The 24,407-nt window shown below is 38.4% G+C and overlaps 2 protein-coding genes across 2 annotated transcripts in view; both read right to left on the reverse strand.

The window, feature by feature from the left end:
• Positions 1–4,931, reverse strand: part of LOC107679023 (ras GTPase-activating protein 2-like) — a 47,972-nt gene extending 43,041 nt beyond the window's left edge. The window contains 1 exon segment of the mRNA XM_016474436.1: positions 4,750–4,931. Within this exon segment, the coding sequence (XP_016329922.1) occupies positions 4,750–4,807 (58 nt within the window). The 5' untranslated portion in view covers positions 4,808–4,931.
• Positions 4,932–7,252: 2,321 nt separating this feature from the next.
• On the reverse strand, positions 7,253–23,854 carry LOC107679022 (zinc finger and BTB domain-containing protein 38-like). The gene is given in 4 exon segments (XM_016474434.1): positions 7,253–11,596; positions 23,020–23,078; positions 23,081–23,165; positions 23,600–23,854. Coding segments are annotated over 3 exon segments (3,813 nt in total). The 5' UTR covers positions 23,139–23,165; positions 23,600–23,854; the 3' UTR covers positions 7,253–7,900.
• Positions 23,855–24,407: the final 553 nt, after the last annotated feature.

Below are 24,407 nucleotides of genomic sequence, written 5' to 3' on the forward strand. Positions count from 1 at the left end.
TTACTTTACTAGTTACTTGAAAAAAGTATTCTGATTAAGTAACTTGCATTACTTGTAATGCGTTACCCCCAACACTGCTAACAAACATGAACTAAAACCCACAAAACGCCGAAACTGATTTCATACCCACTACAGGAAAAGAAACGGTTGTATAGTGGTTTAAATATAATAGACTACCATGTTTGTCTAGGACTGAAATGTTCTAATAAGGGCATCAGAATTGGTTGACACCGGAACAATGTGGCCATTATAAAGTCGTAAGAGTGTGTTGTAAGATGGTCCTCATAGAGCCAGCCCTTAGTTCCTCTTTGTCGGCTGTTATTAGTATACTACTGAATTCTTCACAGTTCTCCAACCCATCACAACATGCAAACATTTCCTCCTGCTGCTTGTATATGTGCACGCACACCTGCTGATAGCCGGTGCTGGTGACCACATGTAAATGTGGCCGTTTGTGTGCAAAAAGAGGGGAAAAAAAAAAGAAAAAGATAACATCAGACTCAGAGTGAGCAAAGAAGTATTTTAGTCCATGAGGGTACCAATTAGTACACTACACTTTCCAATGGAAAGATTCATGGCTCAACGTCTCACAAAAAAAAGTGTACCAATGCAAAGGTACTTTTAGAGAATTTTAAACATATTGCTGTTCAGAATAGTTTTCAGCATGCTGTTCAGGTGTTCAGAATAGTTTTTAGCATGTTTATGGTGTTCTGAGACTATTTTAGCATGCTGATAGGTCTTCTGAGTGGTTTTAGCATGTTTAGCATCTGTATTGTCATGACATTCCCTTTTAAAGCTGCCTGATATTAAAGAAAAATAACCTATCTGAATTAGGGAATTGTATAATATTATTAATGCAGACATGTATTTAATGTATTAAAGGTGTAATGGAATATAATTAGTTTGTGTGTGTGTGTGTGTGTGTGTGTGATTAAGCTGTAGCATTTGTGCATTTATACAAAATGTATTTAAACTACTGTTTTTCATACAAATACCTAGAAACCACATTTTTAACACGGTATTAAGGTGCTGTATGTGTGGCTTTGACGGTGTTCATCATGATCTAAATGTATGCTGCTATAGAAGGCCAGTGGAGTTAATAATGAACCAATGAATGTTAATAAAACTCGAACAGTCAGAATAATTACATTTCACCATATAAAAATGAATGAATAGTGTTCCCTAATCTAAAGTGTTACCTTCCGATCATTTCCTCCTGGCATACTTTGGGCCCAAATCTGAATTAACTTTTTTAAGATATAAGGGATTTAATTACTTTAGCAGGTGAATATTATTGCAGGAATTAAATCAATAGCATCATAAGTGCTGCATGCACAGAATGGTTTAATTGTGTTTGTCGAGGCCGTAACCCAATTTGTGGTTATGCATGGTGTTGACATACGTCCCGATTAGGACACTTACATGGACAAAGACATCACTGCAGTGTGACGCACTGCACACAGTGACCTACGTACTCATAACAGTCATTCTGAAACCTTGGTGTGCTTTTGTGAATGAAAAAGCCTTTGAGCTGTATTCATTCACCTTACGGACCAATGGGCAGTAGCCATTATTACATATAACTGTTGTTGTCAACCAACTACAAAACACTAGTAAACAAATACAAAATGCCTTTATCCTTTCATAAAAATGGCTGCCGACGAGAGCCAACCACACCATGTATTTAGACAAGTGTGTTAATGCAGAACCCACAGACTGACTGATCAATTGTTCAGTGTCACGTCAGTCACGCTGTCCCCTTTGAGAGTTTTGGACAATTTGATTTGATAGCACATGATTGATGTCATGGGATGGGACATGTCTCCGTTTACAGTGTGTCATTCAGTTTGTGTCACCCTGATTTGCCCTGAACCTCATTGTTTGGGCAAGGGCAAGCAAAGGACTGAGTAGGAAGTAGTTTGATCGAAGACTTTAGTTAAGTGCAATTTTAAAAAAAACAGTTCTTCAGGAAGGCTCAGGCATGTTTAACAACCAGACATATAACCTCTTTTTTTAGTTTTTTTTTTGTTTACTAAAAAAAACTTACAATTACATGAAAGTCAGGTCAAATACTGTAAAAGTAAACAGTACCTGGTTTCTTCCCTAAGCATTTACAAAGAAGAGAGGAATTATTTAACAGTACTTTGTAATTTCCTAAGGACTTTCCCAATTCTTCCTGAAGGCATGTGTAACTTTTTTAATTCACTAAACATCACATAACTGTTTTACATTCAGTTAGTGTAACTAATTATTCAACACTCTTAGAAATAAAGGTTTGTACATAAAGAGTCCATATTGGGAACATATTAGTAACTGAAGTGTACATATTGGTACCTAATAGGTACAAAAGTGTACCTTTTGAAAAGTACCACCCCTTTTGTACCTTTTATTTTCTGAGAGTGTAATTCTGTCAGATCATATGAAACAAAATGTTATGATTTTATAAATATACTGTCACTCCAAACTACATCGAATTCACATAACAGTAAGTTATTCACTCACATTGTTTATTAGTATTATCGCTTTACTATACACGTTATTGGAATTGGCCTGAGGTTGGGACTTTCAAGTCATCCAAATACCCTAAAAGTCCAAATTACACACTGACTTCCAAAAACTCCCTGTCTCTGAATGCCCCCACATCCCCAGTGCAGACAGCTGTTTTAGTACAGTAGCAAACGCATGTTACAGAGCTGTTACTGTAATCAGAAAAGCCTACCCCTCATCCAGGTGGAAAGATAAAAGCAATGACTTTCACACAATCATACGCATGCACACACAGTTGTAAAAAATGGACATAAAGGTACATAAGACTTAAAACGGAGATAGATCTCAATAGAGATTTTATGACATGTTTTCAGGTATCAGAGATACTATATCTGGGTTTTTTTATTTATTTATTTTTAGGTTTGCTGAAAATACAACAGATTTTGTACTTGTAACACAGGACATCTTTTTTCATTACATTATTTTTTCTTTCTATACTCTCGTAAAATGAAGACCTACTCCACTTCACATGAATTATGGAATATCATGTGGCTATGAGGCTTCCAGTGAGCTTTCCAGAGAGCGATGATTTACCACGAAGTCACTTGCAACACAGAAAGTTTCGGTTCAATTTTCTTGTTGTTTTTGATTTTTTTGTATTTTGGTGGGTGAGGGGTGGGAGACAGTAAAAAGACAGTAAAAACATAAGCACCAATCATTTTGACAGTGTTAAGAAAATATCTCCCAAAAAAACTGAGTTTAAATTTAAATCATCTCAGTCCATTCAAAACACCTGACATGCCAAAATTATATTTCAGACGCACAGCAATCTTCCATTTGCCCCGATAGTGTCAATATCAGCCGTCATGTCATATCCTTTACAAAAAAATGTTCCATGTATCAAATGTACAATTTATACTAATTGTATCCAACAGTAATATCACAGAACATGCAATTGTCTTTAGTTAAAAATGTAATTCAAATGTTTTTACATGAAGAACATGTTTAGGTTACTTGACAAAACATTTTTACAATGTACTGTGAAATATGAAGAATGGCGATGATACACAGGTACATTGCAACTTAAATGATCCTTAAACAATAACTAGTTATCATTGTGGTAGCATGCCCAAAATAATATAGTAATATGGTATCATGTCCAATCATCATTGTAGTTCTATGGTACTTTGTTGTGATTCCTTGGTACAAATAGGCAAAAACTCTTGCAATTTATATAAGCAACCTGGCTATACTGGGTTATAAAAATAAATCCTAATAAGGGTCAGATTGAGTAGGAAGGAATAACTCCATGTTTGATTTTTACAGTGTAAATATATAAAATACCCTAACAGAAACTATACCATAGTTAACTCTAAATGACTGTAAGTCATAATAAATTTAATGTCGGTTGTTCTGCAAAGAGTGTTAAAAAAGAGTTAAGAAGCTCTCTGTCATTTTAAAAAATATATATTTATTAAATGACAGTAATTTAGCTGCTAATACCAAGTGGCCAAAGTGTCATTGTACAAATTGTAATATATATGATATTTAATCTACGGTACGTACCAAGTAATTTGAAATCTATACTTTAACGTTACCGCTATTGCGTTACCGTTTATATAATACCGAATATACTATATTACGCTTTTAAAAATCGTTTAAAAAACAAAGACAAATATGATAATTATCTGTGGCAATGTTCGTTTACTTAAAACGAAGCAACAACTTCCGTCCAGCTCAGAATTTGTCAAATTTCGGCGAGGATCCCACCGTCTATATCACACCCTCAGTCCGGGTAAGAATGAATCAACCATCCGCCAACTCCAGTGGCATGAAGACGGGTTTGGTTAAAACGGGTAAATAAAGAACAATATTTCACTCTTGTACTAACTTAAAGGTGAATAAATACGACGGCTGTGAGACGGAACCAGGGTATTGAGCACGTTAGCACCACTGCTAACTCACAGATAATGGGCAAAAGCCTGAGCTATATCTGTCACTGGTGATATAAAGACGATTTAAACGTAAAATATCCTAAATGAAGTTAACTACTTATCCAAACTGTTCGCAAAATGTGGCAAACAGCGCTGCTTTCTCACAGCCCCATCCAGTAGCGCTGAGTGTGTGTGTGTGTGTGTGTTGCTCCTACCGCGCCCCTCTTTCCCCCGTGCTGATCCTTTTCTTTCTCTCCCAAAGCCATCTAAACACACTCTTCCACACACACACATCTAACTCGCTATCCAAGCAGCGTGTCGCACTTACATATTTTTCCTCGGAGGCTCTGCAAAATCCGGATTTTCGTGTCGTCTTCTTCCGCCATGGTCCAAGTTTCGTCTCTGTACAGTACATTCAACACTTATCACATCCGTTTATGAATGCAGGCGCACGGACGGACGGCCCTCCGAAGCGTCACCGGCTCAGCGCGATTGGTCGCGACGCCAGACCGGGATTTGTGTGAATCAACTCACACAGGCTACATCATGTAGTCAAAACAAACGGAAGCCCTAGTGGAGGACGAGCGACAGAGCAGATGAACGGGGCCCCTCGAAAGAAACCCGGTGACTTGTGTTTTAAAACCTAGTGAGCTGACTGCCTGAAGAGCATTTTAGCCTTGTCAAGTTACACTGCTCACCAGGTTTTGAAACAGTCTTCGTGGATAGTTTGGAAATCAGTACAAATCTGTTAGCTAGTGGTTTGTATTTAAATTATTTAAACTTTGTCTGTCCTTTTAAAGCCATTTTAAAATTTAATGCTGCCCCACACAGTAGCCTATCACCTGGAAAAAAAAAAAACATTGAATATTGAATACTGAAATATTGAAAAAACACGTTAATAGTAAAACTTTGCCAAGTGTATGCACCATCCATGGTCTGTGTGTTATATATTTTTAAAACATTCAGTTTATTTATTTATTTTACTTTTATGAGCCAGTATAACTAAATTACTGTATAATGTGATAATAATAATCATAATACTATAGTATTGCCAAAAATCTGACTATATACCCTTTTTAAACTGTGAAAATGCATTTTCAGAACAAGTAACATCCGAAATCAACTTTTTAAAATATATTTTCATCATTTAATAGCAATAATAATAATAATAAGCGCATTTATAACAAATATCTTGTGCTATATTAGCCTAGTATTAAATTGCAATATTGTCAACACTACTGCAACACTGCAGCTGGAAATTTGACATCTTCCTCTCTTCTGACTTCCATAATTCTTCTGTTTGTTTGTGTTTTTATTTTTGGAAAGTTGTAGAAATGTATGAACAAAATTGGAACATCATAATTTTGCTATGGTCTCATGAGGATTACCCTGCTATAGTTTACTTCCACATTCCAAACCGGAGAAAATCATCCATTCCATTGGTATTTAACAAATTACAAATTTTATGTCATTGTACTCTGATTTCTTAGCCCATGCTGTCAAGTGTCTCTAAAGATTGGTCCAGTGGATGATGGTTATCAGCAATGTCTCTAAGATTAGTTTTTGCTCTGAAAAACCTTTCTGTTGAGCAGGAATCTTATGTATATTACCAGTGCAGAGCTTCTTTATTAGTATATTTGTTAGGGCATTATACTGTATATATGATCTGTGTCAGATTAAAATTATGGAATAAAATTAAAATTTATGAAGTGTTGCACCTTTGCTTTTGTAAACTTGTCAAATTTGTAGACTTCAAATGTCACAGCATTGTGTTTAATATAAAATTACTCCTTTGTAACATATTGTCTTTGTATTACAATCTCAACTTGAATGTTCACTCGCCTAATATTTGAGTAGACTGGCAGATGTTTTCTGATGGATTAGGCATGCAAAACAGATAAGTAGCTGATAGGCTGTCTGGTGGAGTTTTTGAAAAATGTAAAACAAAGTTCAGGTACAGATGAATGAAGTACCAGACATTCCCTGATGACCTGGAATGAATGAAAACCTTCACAGATATACTGATAGGCTTTCGGTGTCGGGCACAAACCTGCTACCAGCATATCTCCATGGAGTTGACGGTGGTGGAGAGTTCAAAACATCTGGCACTGGTGTCACGTGGGCCCAGACAGGACACTGTGAATGCGGCATTGTGTGGAGGACCGACAGAGAAACTGGAATGAGCTTCTCAGATGGGTCAGCATGGAGGCCCAAAGAGATAGTGAGAGAGACAATCTGAATGAATAAACAGAGTTCCCTCTTACAAGTCTGCAATTTCAGGAGGAAGAGGAGCTCTGGGCTCTGTTTCACTCATTCTCTTTCTGGCTCTCTCTCTAATGTTTCATATTTTTTAAATTGTATAATTTATGGATTCTAATATGATATTTAAAAATTTGAATGTGATGAAATATACTTGTGTTCCAATTGTAGAAAACTGGCATTTGATATTGAGGAAACCCAGCCAACATTGCAATAAACCTTAAGTCAATTGTAGAAGCAGTTTTCAATGTGCCACAAATGAAAACAAGGCAACTGTGTCACACTTAAAAAAAATTACCTATTTGTAATATGTAAACATGTCATTTTAAATATGGTCTGTGAATACATCCTATGGACTGTCCGTTGATCTTTTCAGCCTTGTTTTCATTTGTGTTAAATTTAATATGTCCATATTGAATAAGTCCATAACTGTGGTTAACATTATTACATTGTACTATATTACAACAATTTTAATAAAATACTGTGATATACTTAATAACATGACTCGTATTATGTGTTATTTATGTTACTGTATTTTTTTATTTCATGATTTGTTGTATTTCACAAAATTATGTAATTTTATAAATGAAAGGTAAAACATTTGGTATATTCTGGAAAATCATTTTTAGCATTTATCAGTATAATGCATTTTTGTGCAACAAACAGATTGAAATGGTGGTAATAGTGTTATGTTAAAATAAAAGTACAATCACTCACAGTTATCTTTACTGTAAGGTGCTGCTAGTCGTTCACTTTACTTGATGCATAGAGTACAACACAATGAGCAATGGAATAGGGAAGATCCACTTGACTTAGACAAATAAAAACGTATAAAAATAAAACCACTTATTTTCTCTTAGAAAAACATGGAAAACTACCAATAGTATTTCATGTGAACGACCAAAAATACTCTATATTTACATCTCACAAGTTCTCTTGAATGCAAAGTCACTATGCCAACCTCCTCATACTTTCATGTGCGTTTTTTCTCTATTTTTCAAACGTTGTAAGGCCTGCCCTGTCACTTATGTCATTATTCTATGTGACATCAGCAGGAGATGCATTTCCTTCCTGTCGTGGGTGTGAAAACAAGGTTCCTCTTTGCAGAAATGCTGTTCTGACTTGAGCAACTGTAGGCTGTTGGGAAGTTCCTTTGGTTACAGGCATTCTTGGCTGGCAGATTGGTCAGCACTTTACTTGGTTGTACCTGTGTTGCGAGGTCAATCCTGTTGTCCCCATATCACAGAGTCCTGTCTGTGCCCCTCAAATCCAAATCCTTTAGAACGTTCCAAAATGCTTTTTTTCTTGGACGACTTCCTCTTTATTTCTGGGGAAAGGGGACTAAAAGACCTATCTGCTGCATAAGGAAATGACAAAGATGTTTTCTTGAAGACACTGTCGATTGTAGTATAACTCCCCTCAGTTTCTATGTCCATGGGTTCCCCTATCTTTGGCTTTATCTCTGAGCTGGTATACATGCTTTCCCAAGGCTCGGGTTTGATCTGTCCTTTGCGCTCTTTACCTGTAGAAAGTGAACTGGTTATTTTACATGTCATGTTTGGATCTTCTCCATCTTCTGCCTTGAAGTGCTTGCTCTCGTGCACACTCAACAGCACTGCTGATTTACATACCTTTGAGCAATACCTGCAATTGTGTCCTTCACCTGACTTTTCTAGATGTTTTTTCTCATGACTTTTCTTGGTGGCAAGGTAAAGGAATCGCTGTGGGCAGTAAGAACATCTATAACGCTTTTCCATACTCAGGCTAGGAGACGTCACATCTGAGCTGAAACAGGAGCCATCCTCGGTGCAGCTCTTGCAGATAAAGTCACCACTATCCTCTCCAGTGGGCCCAGCTGTGCTGGATGTGTCTTCAGGGGGACATTGTTTACCACATATTCTGCAGTGTGGCTGATGGCAGCTGATGATGTGCATGCTGAGGGAGGTCTGGCTAAAGAAAGAACTCTCACAGCTGTGGCAGGGAAAAGCTTCCTTTTGGCTGCTATGCCTTGGCTCCCTCCTGACCCCATAGTTGTCTGCTGAGATCCTCTCATCTGGACAGAACAGTGTTTCTCTGAAGTCTTCATTGGCTTCAGGTGACAAGGGCCTAGTGTAGCATCTCAGATGTTTCATCCTTGTTCGTTTTTCTTTCAGTTTCTTACTCTTCTTTTTAGGTCTATATGTGTAATAGGGACGCCATAGTTTGTCGGTTTCAGGATAATTTGGGCCATCACATGTTTCATTTTCTGTAACTGAGGTTGTGAGTTCTGCCCTCACCCTCAAACTTGGACTTCCAATACTCTCCTCTGTAGGGCTTCTTTGACCTATGCCCTCTTGTCTCCAGCTTTTCCTTTTCCTCTTCTTTGGAAATAGCTTTGAGCCTTTTATTTTTCGTCGAACAATTGCCTCGTTGCCAATTTTCACTGTTATTTGGCAGAGGGGAAGGACTTGGTTGCCAACTGATGGGCCTGGACATGCAGGCTTAGCAATGTACGTTTCTGTCTTTCCACTAGACGGTTGATCTGCTGTTATGCTCCCAGGTCTCGCTTGCAGCAACTGATTAGCCATGTCCTCAATGGTTTGTGCTGCTGCTGACAGTTCACTCAGCTTGCTCAACCCTTCGAAGGAGCATACAGATGGTATGTTGAGGAATGGAAGAATGTCTGTGCTGTTTTCTGCGTTTTTCTCTGTTGGAGAATCTCTGTCACTTTCATGCGTAATCAGAGAGGACCCTGTGTTTTTCTGTATTGCTTTTGAAGAGTCTGTAAATCTGTAGCTGAAGAGCGGTGACCCTTTTCCATCAAATCCAGACTTTTTCCTGAAATCAGTAGAGAGGTGTTTCAGGGGTTGGTCTGTCTCAGATGGCACAGGAAATCCTACGTTTTGGTCACACGGTTTGTCAAAGCTGATGCGAGGCGTTTCTGATGCCATAATTTTTGGAGTGGCCATGAATGTCACCGGCATTGAAAATAAGGACTGACCACTAACAACATCTGAATTAGTTGTCGGTACTGTGCTGTCAAAAAGAGTGTTGGGGGAACAGCTGCCCAGAGGTGCACTGTAGGACTCATCATTGCCCTCGATCCCTTCAGAGTATGTCTGACTGTATGACTTGTAACGTTTCTTTCTAAACTTCATTGGGAGAAGCCTGTAAAGCTTTATGGGGTAGACACTACTCTTGAATCCACCATTTGCTGATTTTTTATTGACAGCCAGCTGTGGATCAATGCCATGAAAGGTCTTCTGGTGGTTCTTGAGGATGTAATAAGTCAAGAAGGTCTCCAAGCAGAAAATGCACTGGTACCGGCGTTCCCCGGTATGCCAGATCTCATGCTTGGTGCGGTATTCAGCCAGAGCAAAAACTTTGTTGCAGTAGTGGCAAGGATAGGCTCTATGCCATGAGTGCACATTCTCATGTCTTTTTAGGCTAGAAAGGGTCACATAAGCCCGTTTGCATACAGAACATTTATAAGTCCTTGAAGTGCTATTTGTTTTTAAGGTCCCATTAACTTTATCCTGAGACATCTCAAGGGGACTAGTCAATGTGGGTTCTAAATTTAAAGGGATATGGAGATCTGGTGGAGGTAAAGAGTGTTGTGTGGTATTTGCATTAGATGTACCGTTAGAGACTGGGACTCTCAAAGAATCTTTATTATTTGTCTCTAACTCAGATGGGCCTTTTAGAGATTTCACACAAACCTGCTCGTGATTGCGCAATCTTTTCAGATGCATGAACTTTTTACGGCAGTACTTGCAAAACAAATGACTGACAAATCTCTTGTGTATTTGCATGTGAATGGTGAGAAGCGCTGAGTCGCTAAAGGTCTCGGGGCATTGCTGGCAGCTGAAGGTGGAGACATTGGGTGTATTCTGAGGACTGAGGCAAGGTGGCTCTGCATCCTGAGAGGGTGTAATGTCAAGTGGTGGCAACAGATCGAGGCTGGAATGTATCTCTGGTGCTGCATCTGAGGACAGCTGGGAGGAAGATAATGGAGCAACAGTAGAATTTTCCACTGCAGATGTGCCTGTAAGAGTGGGCACAGTTGCAAATGGCTCACTTGAGAGAGGCGGAATACCGTTACCATGTATACGACGCTTCTTTATAGGTCCAAGTCTATGGGTAACCAAAGTCTTAGCTGGAGGCACGACAGACATGGTGGTTCTGTTATCATTCTCCTGGTTAACCTCTTTAGATTCTTGCCCCTGGCTCACTGCATATGAGTGCTCAGTTAGGGCATTGGCAGGCTCACTCTCTGTGGGTGATATGCTTGTATCTTGGGAGCTAGACGGGAGATGCCCTTCCTCAAGTCCCTCAGTAACTTTGTTACGGTGATCCAGTGTAGTAAATGGGTTGTTTACTGCCTCAACCTCAGTAATGGAGAAAGCATTGGTGATCCTTGGACCTTTAGAGCAGTCTAACTCCTCAGGCTTGAGGGTTTCTTTTTTCAGTGTGCATGTGTCTGCCAACTTTAACTGACTGTTTGATCTTCCGCAGCCTGCAGAGGCTTGGCCTTGCAAGAGACCAGAGCTCTTCCTTTCAGAGTCTAGCAATTTCTCCAGAAAGGGAATTCCTAAACGCTTTCCAGCTGCCACCAAAGACCTGCTGTCCTCTGTACTACTTGACTCCACTCTGGCATTGTAGATGAAGTTCAGGATGCTAGCAAAGACTTCAGATTTCAGGTCTGTTAGCTCCAGCACCTGGCTGGATGTGTAGACCTCAGGCATTTTGAATGCATTACGAAAATATCCACTTGAGGCAGCCAGTATGTTGCGGTGAGCCCGGAATTTGACATCCTCTATGACGATTATTACATCACAGAATAGGCCTCGTGAACGTTGTTCACTAAGATGACTGAGGACAGCTTGGGGGTGGGAACTGTCCACCAGACCAAGAGTGCTGGGGTTGACCACAGTCATCTGCAGAGGAGAAACAAACAGGTAAAAAAAAACAAAAAAAAAACTATATTTTAATCTGGGTAAAAAAATAAATAAATCACAGATACTTGTGTTTTACTGAGAATGTACTAAGGTATTCAGTATACTTAGTCACTGGTCAATAACATTCAATAACAAGACACTGTTCATGGATGATGATTACTTAAAGGTATAGTTCACCGAAAAATTAAAATTAATTTCCCAACCTCACGATGTGTTGTTCTAACCCTGTATTCCTTCTATTTTCCTTCTGCAGAGCACAAAAGAAGAAACTTCATTGTGGTCCACAGAAGAATTAAATGGGTTACACTTTATTTTAAGGTGTCATTGTTACAGTGTAATTATGCCTTTAAGTACCGAGTAATATTAATTAACTATAAGGTTAGGTTTAGGGTTACGTGCATGTAATTATCCATAATTAATTGTTATTATAATAGTAAGTACATGTAACCTGTGTAACAAAGACACCTTAAAATAAAGTGTTACCATGAAATGCATAAAGGTTTGGAACAACATTAGGGTGAGTAAATCATTTAGGGGGAAAGAATTTAACCATGTTAAACAAATACATATTTGACCACAACATGACATTTAACTATTAATAAAAGGACAGTAGGAGACATTTTAAACCACAGAATGAAAAGAAAAGTTTAATTATTAGATGACTCTAATCTAATCATATCAAACCACTAGATGGCAGCATGACTCGACTCTTAAGCCGCTTGTTTCACCATCATGGCATGTCTATAAAGCAGTAATCAAATGAAGCCAGTGTAGTTAGTATAATATACAGAGTTTAGCAGATGTGGTTAGCTCATAACATCAACAACCAAACTGTAATATATTCAATTGTTATACACAAATATTGATAATGTTATGGTGCATAGTGCAAAGATATTTCATCTTACATTTGATGTTGTTGTGATGCAAGGAAATGAGGTAAAGATGAAGCCAGTAGAGATTTATTACTGAGGATGTTTGCGTACTAACATGACAGTCTTCATACTACCCTCATGTCTTCTCCTCATCTTACTACCTTGATCTGAGCTCCCTTAAAAGCTCTCGTTTATTTATTTTTGCTCTCAAGATTACAGAAGCATACTTTGTACAAGGTAAGCACACATAGATACATGCACAAAGAAGAGCATAAAACAAAGAAACAACTGCACAGAGAAACAAAGAAAAGCACTTAAAGGAAAGCAACAATATGCATAAATACAGTCCTTCAAACAAAATGTTTTCTACACCAAAATTTTAAATATAAATACAGGCTAAAAATAGACGTATTAGTCAGATAACACTGTCATCAACCAATTTCATCCTTTGCTATACCTGGCAAAGTCATCAAAGATAGTCCAGACTGAGCAAGGGTGTGATGTTCCATACATGATGATTCATTGAGAATGCTCATTTTGTCTGCTTGAGGAGCTAGCACCTGGGCTGTGGGAGATGGCTCACCTGGCAGCATTAGAATAGTTTAGTCCATTACATGTGATACACAGAAATACATCAAAATGAATACGACTGAAAAATGGTTTATTATCCAAATTATATTTGGATAAAAATATGAGGTAGGTATTGTCTGACTGGGGTCTGTTGTCAGAAATAACCAGTCATGAATTTATATTGGTTGAACATGCATGAGTAGTTATTATGATCCACGTTATGTCATTTTTTTTGATTGATGACTTTGACATTTGACCCTCCCCCTTAGGGGTTAACCTTATTGCATGTCTAAACATTTTCGACTTTTTAATCACTAAATCCTGTGGAGTGACTCAGAAAATCCATATTTAAGAATGCTTTATATGTTGGTCCTGGAATGTCCACCAGTCTTAGTCACTGAATTAGACAGACCAGCTCTTTTCAAAATCCTGCCCTGCAAATAAACCACTATACCATTAAGACCACTGCAATCTGAGACAGAAACACATGAAAGGATTGACAGGCAGAAAGTGTATTTGAGTATTTTTGACTAATCAAAGAATATGACAATATTCTGACAGTCCGTTTTTTTTTTGTATGTCACAGAGACATACAAGTGTGTAATATATCAGAACATAGTGTAATATATCAGAACATCAGTTAATTCAGATCTGTCAGGTAAAATGGCTATTTTCTGAGTACCATTAAAAATTGTGAACCGTGGTATAGCTCAAGAATTGGACAAAACAATTTTATAGCAACTAGTAGACTTCCTTTTTTACTGAATCTTCCCCACCCTTCTATATCCTGTTTCTATGGCATATTAAAATCTTCTTCAACTCGCATTAAAAGCTGCTTGGTCAATATCCTATAAATAAGCCAAGATGATGGCAAGATCTCAATTGGTGATGCGTTTTAAACAATGTAAGCAAAAAATATTATAATAATAATTCTGATCTACCAGCACACTACTTAGGACCTGCAAAGTGCCTCAAATAGTTTTTGCCACAGACCTATGCACTTTTATCTCGATTTGGTATTTATTTTTAGGGCAACATGGTTCACTGAATAATGACTTGTGTTTGGAATGATGACTTGTTGTTCATCATTGCTCTTCGCATGAAGGCATGTGAAAGACACACTATGATCCCCATTGTCTACTAGAGAAAGTGAGCAAGAATCCATGGCTGGGAAGGTGCTGTCCTCTACCAGCACTTCCACTGAGTAAAATATATTGCTCAAACTCAAAATCAAGGCATAATTAATGCCAGGGCTGCATTATACAAATGGTCAACATGGGCTGTAACCCAGTAGGGAAAGGGAACAAATGGAAGCAGTAGCACTAAATGAAACTGATGTAGGTTATTTTATGCATCTAAGTTATGCATCTAGATTAATATGTATGCATTTGATGGACTCTTTAATCCAAAGCGGCATACACTGGATTCAAGGTCTAATTTCATTAGTTAATGCTGTCCCTAGGAATGAAACACATTTCTTTGGTGTCACTTGCACCATGCTCAACTGTTTGAGCTACAGAAATGGTCAACCATAAAAATAGCTATTCAAGAGATGATGTATTTACCAGCTGGATTTACTTTGCTGATGTGTTCCTGACTAGACGAGCTTCAGCATGTTTGTCATTGGTGAGTCTGCTGTGCTTCTGTTAGCAATGTTTCTTTGGTATGGTTTTCTTGTTTGAGCGATGTTGACCTGGTCTAACTCATGAATATTAAAGTTCATGCTGACGTTGCTTAACCTTCATAGATTGTGACCAAATTAATATTAATAAGTTAAACTGGTTAGGTTGCGTTAGGCTTAACATGGCTCTGACTGCTGCAATGAGAAGACTTTTGCCTTCTGGCAGTCTAGATCCTTAAGGCTTCTATTGCCATTCATTTTCAGTGTTATTTCACCTTCAAGCATCTGTATGTTCCTGAACAAATTACTCTTCCTGATACTCCACTCAAAAATGGTGCTCCACTCATTTGCTCACCCAAACTTGTTGCAAGTGTATGACTTTTTTTTGTCTACTGAACATTGAATAATGATGGAGCAAACAACATTGGAGCCCATTGACTTTATGGGCAAAAAACAGAGGCATTTCTCAAAATATCTTCTTTTATGTTCCACAGAAATTTGGAACAACGTGAGGGTGAGTAAATGATGACAGACTTTATTTTGGGCTGAAGAATCCCTTTTAAACAAAGAATACAGAAAAAATAAATCCAAAAACAATAACAACATGACCTGATACATCATTATTTCAAGTTATTTCCTGGATTTAGGCTGTCAGGAAAATATCAAGGTTTTTTAAAATTATTATGATTATTTAGTATAACTTATAAAGATATTTAATACATTTGTTTTCTACACAAAGCTCTATCATTTTGAAATGAAAAATACCTGTAACAACTATTTTATTTATTTATTTATGGCTATATCTATATTTTATTTCTAACAACAGCAGACTTAAATACATGCCATGCAGTAATTATGATTTCCTTACTCTGAGATCTTACCAGGTGCACTCCAAGGCAACAACAGACCAGGCAGACACTGGAGCTATATACAGTACAAACAAGAACTAATGAGGGAGCAAAACACAGCTGAACACAATTAGGTCATGAGAGGGAAACATTTGGCAGAGACAAAAGACTCAAGATCTTCAAAATAAAGGACACGGTTAAGCAAAAACAAGACATAATAAAACAGATACCGTCTTTTATTGACAGTATTTGTATAGCATATGCAGAGTTGATTTTTTTATTGTCCTTTCAAATTTGTCTTCTGTCAGTGACCAAGTGCATGAAACTTGTTTGACTCTTTAGCTGACTAATCTACATAGTAGCACAATGAGGAAATGAACAAAGGTTCAGATTCTAAATCTTCCTGGTGGTAGAGGAACACAAAAGCTTTTGAATATCTATCCTAGCAAGCTGACCCATTTCTGCTTCTCAATATCTATTTCCAGTTGACTGACCTACTGCTGCAAAGTGGATATATGTCAGCTGCAGCAGCGCTCATGGCTAATGCACCATCAAAATATAACATACTACATGGAGGGCAGCAAAATTCTCAAAGCAAATGCAGTTTTTAATATTGATTGTTTTTTTTCCTTTGTCTCTCTTCTGTCTTGCTCTTTTTCTGTACGATGCCCCTTTTTCTGTGCGATGGTCATGGAATGTCCACATTATTATTCAAATGAGTCACTGCAATGTCATTTTTAGGCATTTTGTGGCTCATAAAATAAAAAATGTAGGTGTCGAACAACCTTTTTAATTGCCAAATATGCACAACTGCTTTTTAGACGCATGCTCAGATGTTGGTCATTTTAACCTTGCATCAATCCAATGGATGGTCCAAAGGGAATCAATAATTTGTAGAAAGTTACACTTTGTTATTGTGGAGCATTTGCAGTAAATTGACCGTGTTCAAGTATGTATTTAGCATAAACGCTCTGCAATGTGCAGACGTTTTGTTTTTACAGTAATGTATGCGAGTCAGGCGATAAGGTAGAGGTTGCGTGTCTGTTGAGAGGTTGTTTTCTTTCAACAGAGTGGCCATTTTGAAACCACGACAAAAAGCATCTTGGAACAAAGTAAAATGGCCGCCTGTAATGTTCTATTAGACCGTAGAGGTTGATCTTGTTCGTACTTGCGATTATAGATTTTAGAGTCTAAATTCTGAGAACATTATTAATTATTAATATTAAAATGACTGACAAGCAAAGCCTTGTCTGCTCAGCGCTCAGTTTCTGAACAGATAAACTAGTTTAGAAGAACATTTCCTCTGGCTGTTCTGTGGTCGCCCTGATGCATTATGCATTGCTCATAACGAGAAAGGAAACAACCAAACTGCAAAGAAGACATCTAACACATATCTGCCTCTGCTGATCAAAAACATCATGACACAGCATTATTGTTCAGCCTGTACCTTTACAGACCATTAAACAACCCAGTTGAAACAGTCTGGATGTAACAGCGTGCCAGATTTGTTTGTATGATGCTGCCGAAGATCTGTTTTAATCTGTACTGTTTGTGTATGATTGCGCTAAACGGGAGAGGCAGACCTCTCTTAATCGCTGGGAAAACATCCGTCTGCTCCCTGTCTGACAGGCCTCCGTTGTCATGGCAACATGCTGTGGCGCAGCACTTATTGGGATTTGTATGAATGGCGACTGAGCAGACAGTTGTGTTTTCCGTCTAGAGAAAAACGGATCGTTTTTACAGCGCCATGTTGGAAAGCCCTAATAGCATTTAGCAGAAGCTGTGGATAATCGCTGGGGATCACTGTTATCTGTATTGGTGTGTGTGTTTAGTAGACTAGTACGCAGTCAAAATCACAGAGCTGGATGGCAATGCTAATTTAAGTTGAAAGGCCCTTTTACGTGAAAAAAGAAAAACATTTTAAATGTGCTATTTGTTATTTTCAGTTGTCGAAGCTTTCGTTTAATGCCGTAAGGCATTTTATATAGGCGTGAAATGGCATTTGTTGTCTGTGGTTTTATCTACCTGCCACACCCTCAACATTGACTTACCATACCAGATGAGCGAAATGGCGGAAAAATAAAAATCCCCTGCCTTCCCTCAAACTATTAAGTACAAAATGAGAGAAACATTTGCCTACGAGTATGAAATTTCCAGTCAGACAAAGAACGAAACATTAGCTTTCATTTTCACAGATAACGCCACATGAGTTTTGATGCGCTGCCCTGAAAAAAACGGGCTCGACTGTCTGTTTGAAACTGGAGGGAAAAGCATGCTGAACGTACCTTTATTTCAGTTAATCAGAGAAAGCGCTTCAGTGGACGGAGAGCGGAAAACATCGCTCACGCCTTCCTTGTTCCTGCGATCCACTGATGGCTGGAAAGAGATGTTTCGTTTGCAGGCGAAAGTATTACAGCTTTTTTTTTTTTTTTTAGATTCAACTCGTCACTTGCTGCTCTCTGCTGCGATCTCAGTCTCTACTATAAGTCTATCCGGCTTGTTCTCTCTCTCTCACACACACTCGCTCTCTTTTCGGTTCACCCTAGTCCCAGTGCCCTCTCTGTGTGAGACACCCAGTCCAAAGGTGGCAGGGGGCATCAGTCCGCTATAGGTCTCGTTCCTTCCGTACGCTCGCTAGGTGGCCACAAGGGTCTTTTTGCCCACTGTGGAGTTTATAAATAGTCGGGCAGGGCAGCTCTGCTGCTGTCTGTGCATTATTAGCAGCAGAAAAGAGATGCGGTGTGCTAGCATGCACTGCAACTTCATTAACCACTGCAAAAGGTTAGCCGGAACAAGAGCTCGTGGGGAAAACGGATCAGCGTGCTAACACGTGAGAAGCGCTTGCATGCCGTGCGAGGTGGATGCAGCAACGCAACCACTGGTGTCAAAACAAAAACGGCACCTGGCGCGAGGCAGCTTTTGACATTTTCCATCACGTAGAATAAATAATGGCGGTACGGGTGGTGCTATTTCAGATGAGCCCCCCCTCACTCCTCCTAAAAAAGCTTATGAATTTAAATGCACAGTCGCACACATGCTCGTCTTCTTCTTCTGCCCCTTCGTCTGCCCCACCTAATGAAACATGCTTTTCTCTGGTCCAGTATGTGTTTATGCACATTTGCTGGTATGGCTAAGCTGCACCGTTACCGCTGCAGCGACATCTTTATGTGTGCATCTTTGTAGTGGTGGGTGGGTGGGTGTGAGAGAAAGAGAGAGCGAGAGCAAGAACGAGAGAGACTGCACAGTCTGCTTCTCCATTGCACATGTATGATATCAAACAGAAGGAGGGCGAGCAGCCGAGGAGAAAGAGAGGATGAGAGAGTGCATGAGCAAGCAGAAATGGTTGATTTAAGACAAGGACAGGAAGACGTGGGGAAGACAACATGGCGGACAGCTAGAAAGTGGTTTTAGCGAAAGGTTAAGAGGATAAGACATTGAACTGAGATACAGACGCTGACGGAGAGTGAGAACGCATAAGCATCGAAGAGAGAACGAGAGATCAGGAGGAAGTGGAAAGGTGATGGAGGACAGTAGGTTCACCTTCAACATGGATGCTGATTGATGCAAAGGGATGCGGCTGTTCTCCAGAGCACGAGAGAGGGAGGAGATAGGTGGGAGGGAATGGGAGGCGCTGTTTCACATTCCATCTGCATGGGTTATTATATTAGTCATGGCCCAAACTGGGTATATCTTTATTCAGTGAAGACTGCAAATAAATACTGTCCATAAATCATGTGAATACCTATAGTAATTTTTTTAAGTGTTTTTTTTTTCTCTAAAGCTTCTGTTTTCTAGCATATTTTAATCATACTAATATTACAAAATTTAATATTATTACTAAAAGTAATAATATTAATATTTTTTCTCACTAAAAAAAGTTTAGGCCTACTCATAACATCAATTGTACTAAAATATATGATTTATATGAGATGACTGCAGTCATATCAGTAGCCTAAAAAACTTTTCCACATTTGCGTCATCGTCATCTGACTGCCAATATGGCATTTCCACAATGGCACTGGTAACTGAAAACTATTTATTTTGCATGATGCTGCACCCACAGCTCTAGCGTCAGCATCCAAGACGGCACAGGAGATTATACATACTACTTGAACTTTAATGAATCTCATTAAAATCCAATTATAATGGACACTGTATGGAAATAAGTTCCTTGTAATCTGAGATCTAAGACCACTGGTGAAAAATCTTATTTGCATTCTTTTTGTAATTTAATGCAGCATTTTCATTATAAATTACATTATCAGCATAACAAGTGTGAGCTGAACAAAACCTGATGATCATGTTCTCCAGCATGATTTGAGAACAGCCCAAACGCCTTTTGTGCTTCAATGGAAGCAATCAAATTTGACCTTCTGTACAAAGAATCACATGATCAGAGTAACACAATTACTTGATTTGCGTACTTGAAAGAGTTTTCTTTGTTTTAATTTTTCTCTATATCTTAAATCTATTTCCACATTTAAATGAGAACACAAAGTGGATAGCATCAATAAGAAGGGTGTATTTCACCATATTTAGACTATATTTATTTCGTTTTCCATCCAATATGCTCTTGATCTGATGTACCAGGCCTGCTTTTAAAGTCGGCGAAGTGTCTCTTTAAAGCTTGCAGAAGGCCGCCTCCGTCAGCTTGTGGTGCAGCATGTGAACCTAATGCCCAAGATACCAGCAGTTATTTCTGGAAACGGCTGAGTGCTGATTACCTGGGTGTCATGAAGACAAGCTGCTTTAACAAAGGCTGCATTCACTAGTGGTCTGGCCTGAGTTCAGCTCCCAGGTTGTTTTATAAGTGAACAACTGATGGTGAAATAAGAACCAAAGACTAGATTGATCACTGAGCTATCCAGCCCACAACCTCTCAGTTTCCATATGCATATCTAGGAATATCAAATTAATTAATCTTTTGAATAAATTGCTCGGTTACGTTTTAAATTTAATGCATGATATCAATGTGCCCACCATTGTTAGAAACCGGGAATTAAAGACAATTGTGATTTTCAGGCCTGGACAAGTCGTGCAATTTAATCAGCTTATCTATAGAGAATCTATATTTTGCACAATATTGTCTGCGTTAAAATAGCAGTGACGGCAATGGCCCGTGTAGCTCATTGGGCAGAAAATGCTAATAGCTGGTTCCAATGTGACAATTCCTGGTTCTCAAAGGAATACAAAGCCAAATCATCCATTAAACCCACATTCCAAAGATCTTTTTTGTTATACTGGATACTTATGTACTAGTAAATATATAAATGTAAATGTATTTATATACGAGTAATATAAATGGTAATCTATATTATCTAGTTATATAAATATACTAACTGCAAGTACTATAAAATTAAAAGAAAAAAAAAACTCGGAAAGTTCAGGTAAAAGTCAAGGAAATGTACTGATCAAACAGAGTGGGACCCCTGAAATATAAAAACCCTTATTTGTATTTCATGTAATACTTTTTTGTGCACAAAGAAGACAAAAATAACAACTTCATTCAAGAATTTCTTCTCTTCCTTGTCAGTCGTCGCATGCTCACGAGAGTACCACGCCGCATTACGATTGAACCCCTGATGTCCAGTTGACTATTTTAACGATGTCCTGACTTTCTTAGCCTTGAACATGTCAGTTCAGTTGCTGTCTATGCAGGGTCAGAAAGCTTAAAGGGATAGTTCACCCAAAAATGAAAATTCTGTCATTAATTACTCACCCTCATGTCGTTCCAAACCCGTAAGATCTTCGTTCATCTTCGCAACACATATTAAGATATTTTTGATGAAATGTGAGAGCTCTCAGACCCTGCATAGACAGCAACGCAACTGTAATGTTCCCAGGTCCAGAAACGTAGTAAGGACATCGGTAAAACAGTCCATGTGACATCAGTGGCTCAACTTAGCTCAGCTTATCAGTGGCTCAACAAGCTACGAGAATACTTTTTGAGCGCAAAGAAAACAAAAATAATATAATTTATTCAACTATTCTTCTCCCCCGAGTTACGTCTTCCGCCATTTTAGAGAGTATCACAATGCATACGCACGCTTTCCCCTAAGCATAAACAACGCTGATTACGCAGATTACGTTCATGCGTGCGCTTTCTCCCCCGAACGTAAACAACGCTGATTACGTCGATTACGCTCTTGGTTAGTCTCCAAAATGGCGGAAGAATTGTTAAATAAATTGTTATTTTTGATTTCTTTGCGCTCAAAAAGTATTCTCGTAGCTTCGCAAAACAGAAGTTGAGCCACTGATGTCACATGGACTGTTTTACTGATGTCCTTACTACGTTTCTGTCTGGGAATATTTCAGTTGCATTGCTGTAGAAATTCCTTTTAACTATAAACCACAAGATAATTAAAAATACTGGTAAAACACCTGTGAAAAATCAATAAACAGAAAATTCCTTGATATTAACATATATTTTTTTACAGACTTTACGAAGAGTTTATGAATAAGCCATATATTATTCACTATTAATAGCATGATAATAAATACAGTAATAAAATACTGCTGCTGCTATATTCAGTTTTTATATTTTTGTGATATTACTTTATCTTTGCGTACTTATTTATTGTTTTGTGTATACATTTTAAAAATGTATATGTGTATTATATATTTTAATATATGTTTTTTTTAAATAAACTTACAAAATAAAGGATGTTGTTTTCTTTATCAAAGCTGGCAGTATTTCTTCCCTGGAGTGACAGCACATTTTTACTAGTATATTCTAAGAATATCTACACGAGAGGCTGAGTAGATTATAGATAACATTTCTATTTCAGTTTAGGGCACTTCCTGCTAGTATTGCCTGAACTCCTAATAAAAACGAAAGTTGAAGACTATTATGTTGTAGCAACTGAAAAAATGGTTGCAGTGAATTTTTCTGCAGTGCGACATACTGCTTCTAAATAACCTCGGGGTGTAAGGAGTTCTGCCATACCAGCCACAGCACAGTCATCACTGAATCATATCAACAATGCAGTGAACCGTTAGCGGACATGTGCTGCATGGCTGAAGTACTATTGTTCTTTGTCACTCAATAATATGTGGGCTGTGGCCCTGAAAGCATCAAAGAAGCTAACACTTCAGAGGCCTGCTCATAGCATGAATCTTCCACTCAAGGCCAACATGGCCTTATAACATATAAAAGTGAAAGAAAACAAACTGAACACTATGATAAATCGCTCTGACGATCAAGATGAGGCCTAGGTCAATATGTGGGCCGCTATGTTTCATAATGAATTATAGATGGAAACTTTCCCGCTCATGAAACCAAATTCTAGCAGTGAGCTATTCAGCTCAAATGTGAATACACCAAAGACAAACAAATGAAAATCAAACATGAATATCACATACATATAACCACAATAATATTGTCGTCTTGCTGGAGCAAAAAAATTAAGGCAGGCTAGTTTTACATTTCCTGCTATCAAGTGACTAAGAGCTCTTTAAATAACGCAGTAAGATTAAAATCCCTTTACCAACCTGACATTTGTTCATACCGCTCCTCATAATCGAGATCGTCTTTCCTCTGGTCCCTGTCGGGCGATTAAATGTGCGTCTGTGTGAGGAACTACATTGACGTGCCCCCTGGTGGTCATCATGCAGAAAACTCAGTACGTGATCCAGTCCTGCAATTTGTAGTTATGCATGATTTTTTGACTATTTTAAAATATTTCATGTTGTGACCATTTAAAAGTCCACAGTTATATAAATACCTAGATTATAGTGCAGGTAACATTTAGTTTTATGCTGTTTACAATGTTATTATGTCACTATTACAGTAAGGCCCACCTTTATTGGAACGTAATCAAGAGAAACGCACTCAATCAGTGTGTCTCTGGATGGATTCCCACAGTATATACTCAACAACAAGCTTACACACACACAAACACACTCATTTCGCTCATGGCCACTCGATCGTCTCGCTAGTCCCACAGTGGAACAGTTTTAGCACATCTTTTTAGTCAGCATTAATGGACAACAGCTCACAATCTCTCTGTGTGTTAGTAGAGTGAATAAGAGAGCGAAAAGAGTTTTGAGTGAGCGGGGCTGATATATATACCTGATCTATTCCTCCTCCTCTTCCATATTTGAGCAGCTGTAGAAATAAACAGTCTGGCCCGGGGTGAGATCAGTTAGTTCTGCCATGGTTAAGAGGACAGCGAAGGATAGAGACTCTGCAGCAAAGTTTCTCCTTCAGGGCCAGATCAGCTGCTCTCTCTCAGCAGAACTTCCTCTGTGCCTTTGTGTGTGTGTGTGTGTGTGTGATTGAGTGTCAAGGCCGGCCAAAGCAGCGCCTCTCTGTTATTCTCTCATCCCAGCAATCGTTCCTCAGGCCTCTGTCACTGCTGCGTCATCGAGTTGCTGTACTGGCTCTAGAGAGAGAGAGATGGGAGGGAAGGATTGGAAAAGGGAGGGAGAAGCAACGGAGAGAAAAAGAGGGAAAGCTGGGCTTCCTCAAACGGTTTTGAAACGGTTACAAGCTCTGGACTCTGTAGATAATTCTGTCAGGATGAGCACAGATGAATAATTTAATTCTGTTTGCTAAGGCAAGTATCACTATTACTATATAGAAATTAGTTGGCATTAAGAGGAAATTCACAATAAGACACATTTAGAAAGTAAACAGTGTCTGATTACTAAATGCATATTATTGACAGTGCTGGTAGTAACTGATTTCATGTAATCTGGATTAGGTAACCATATTCCATAAATTAAGTACTTGTAGTTAGAGGCAAGGCCAGGCAAGGCAAGTTTATTTATATAGAAAATTATTATACATAAGATATAGTGCAATCAATAAATGCACAGCTAAACAGATGAGTTTTGAGTCTGCATTTAAATGTGACTAATGTTTTAGCACATCTGAT

This window comes from Sinocyclocheilus anshuiensis, unplaced genomic scaffold (assembly GCF_001515605.1).
Source record: "Sinocyclocheilus anshuiensis isolate Anshui unplaced genomic scaffold, SAMN03320099.WGS_v1.1 scaffold1980, whole genome shotgun sequence".
NCBI classification, from domain to species: domain Eukaryota; kingdom Metazoa; phylum Chordata; class Actinopteri; order Cypriniformes; family Cyprinidae; genus Sinocyclocheilus; species Sinocyclocheilus anshuiensis.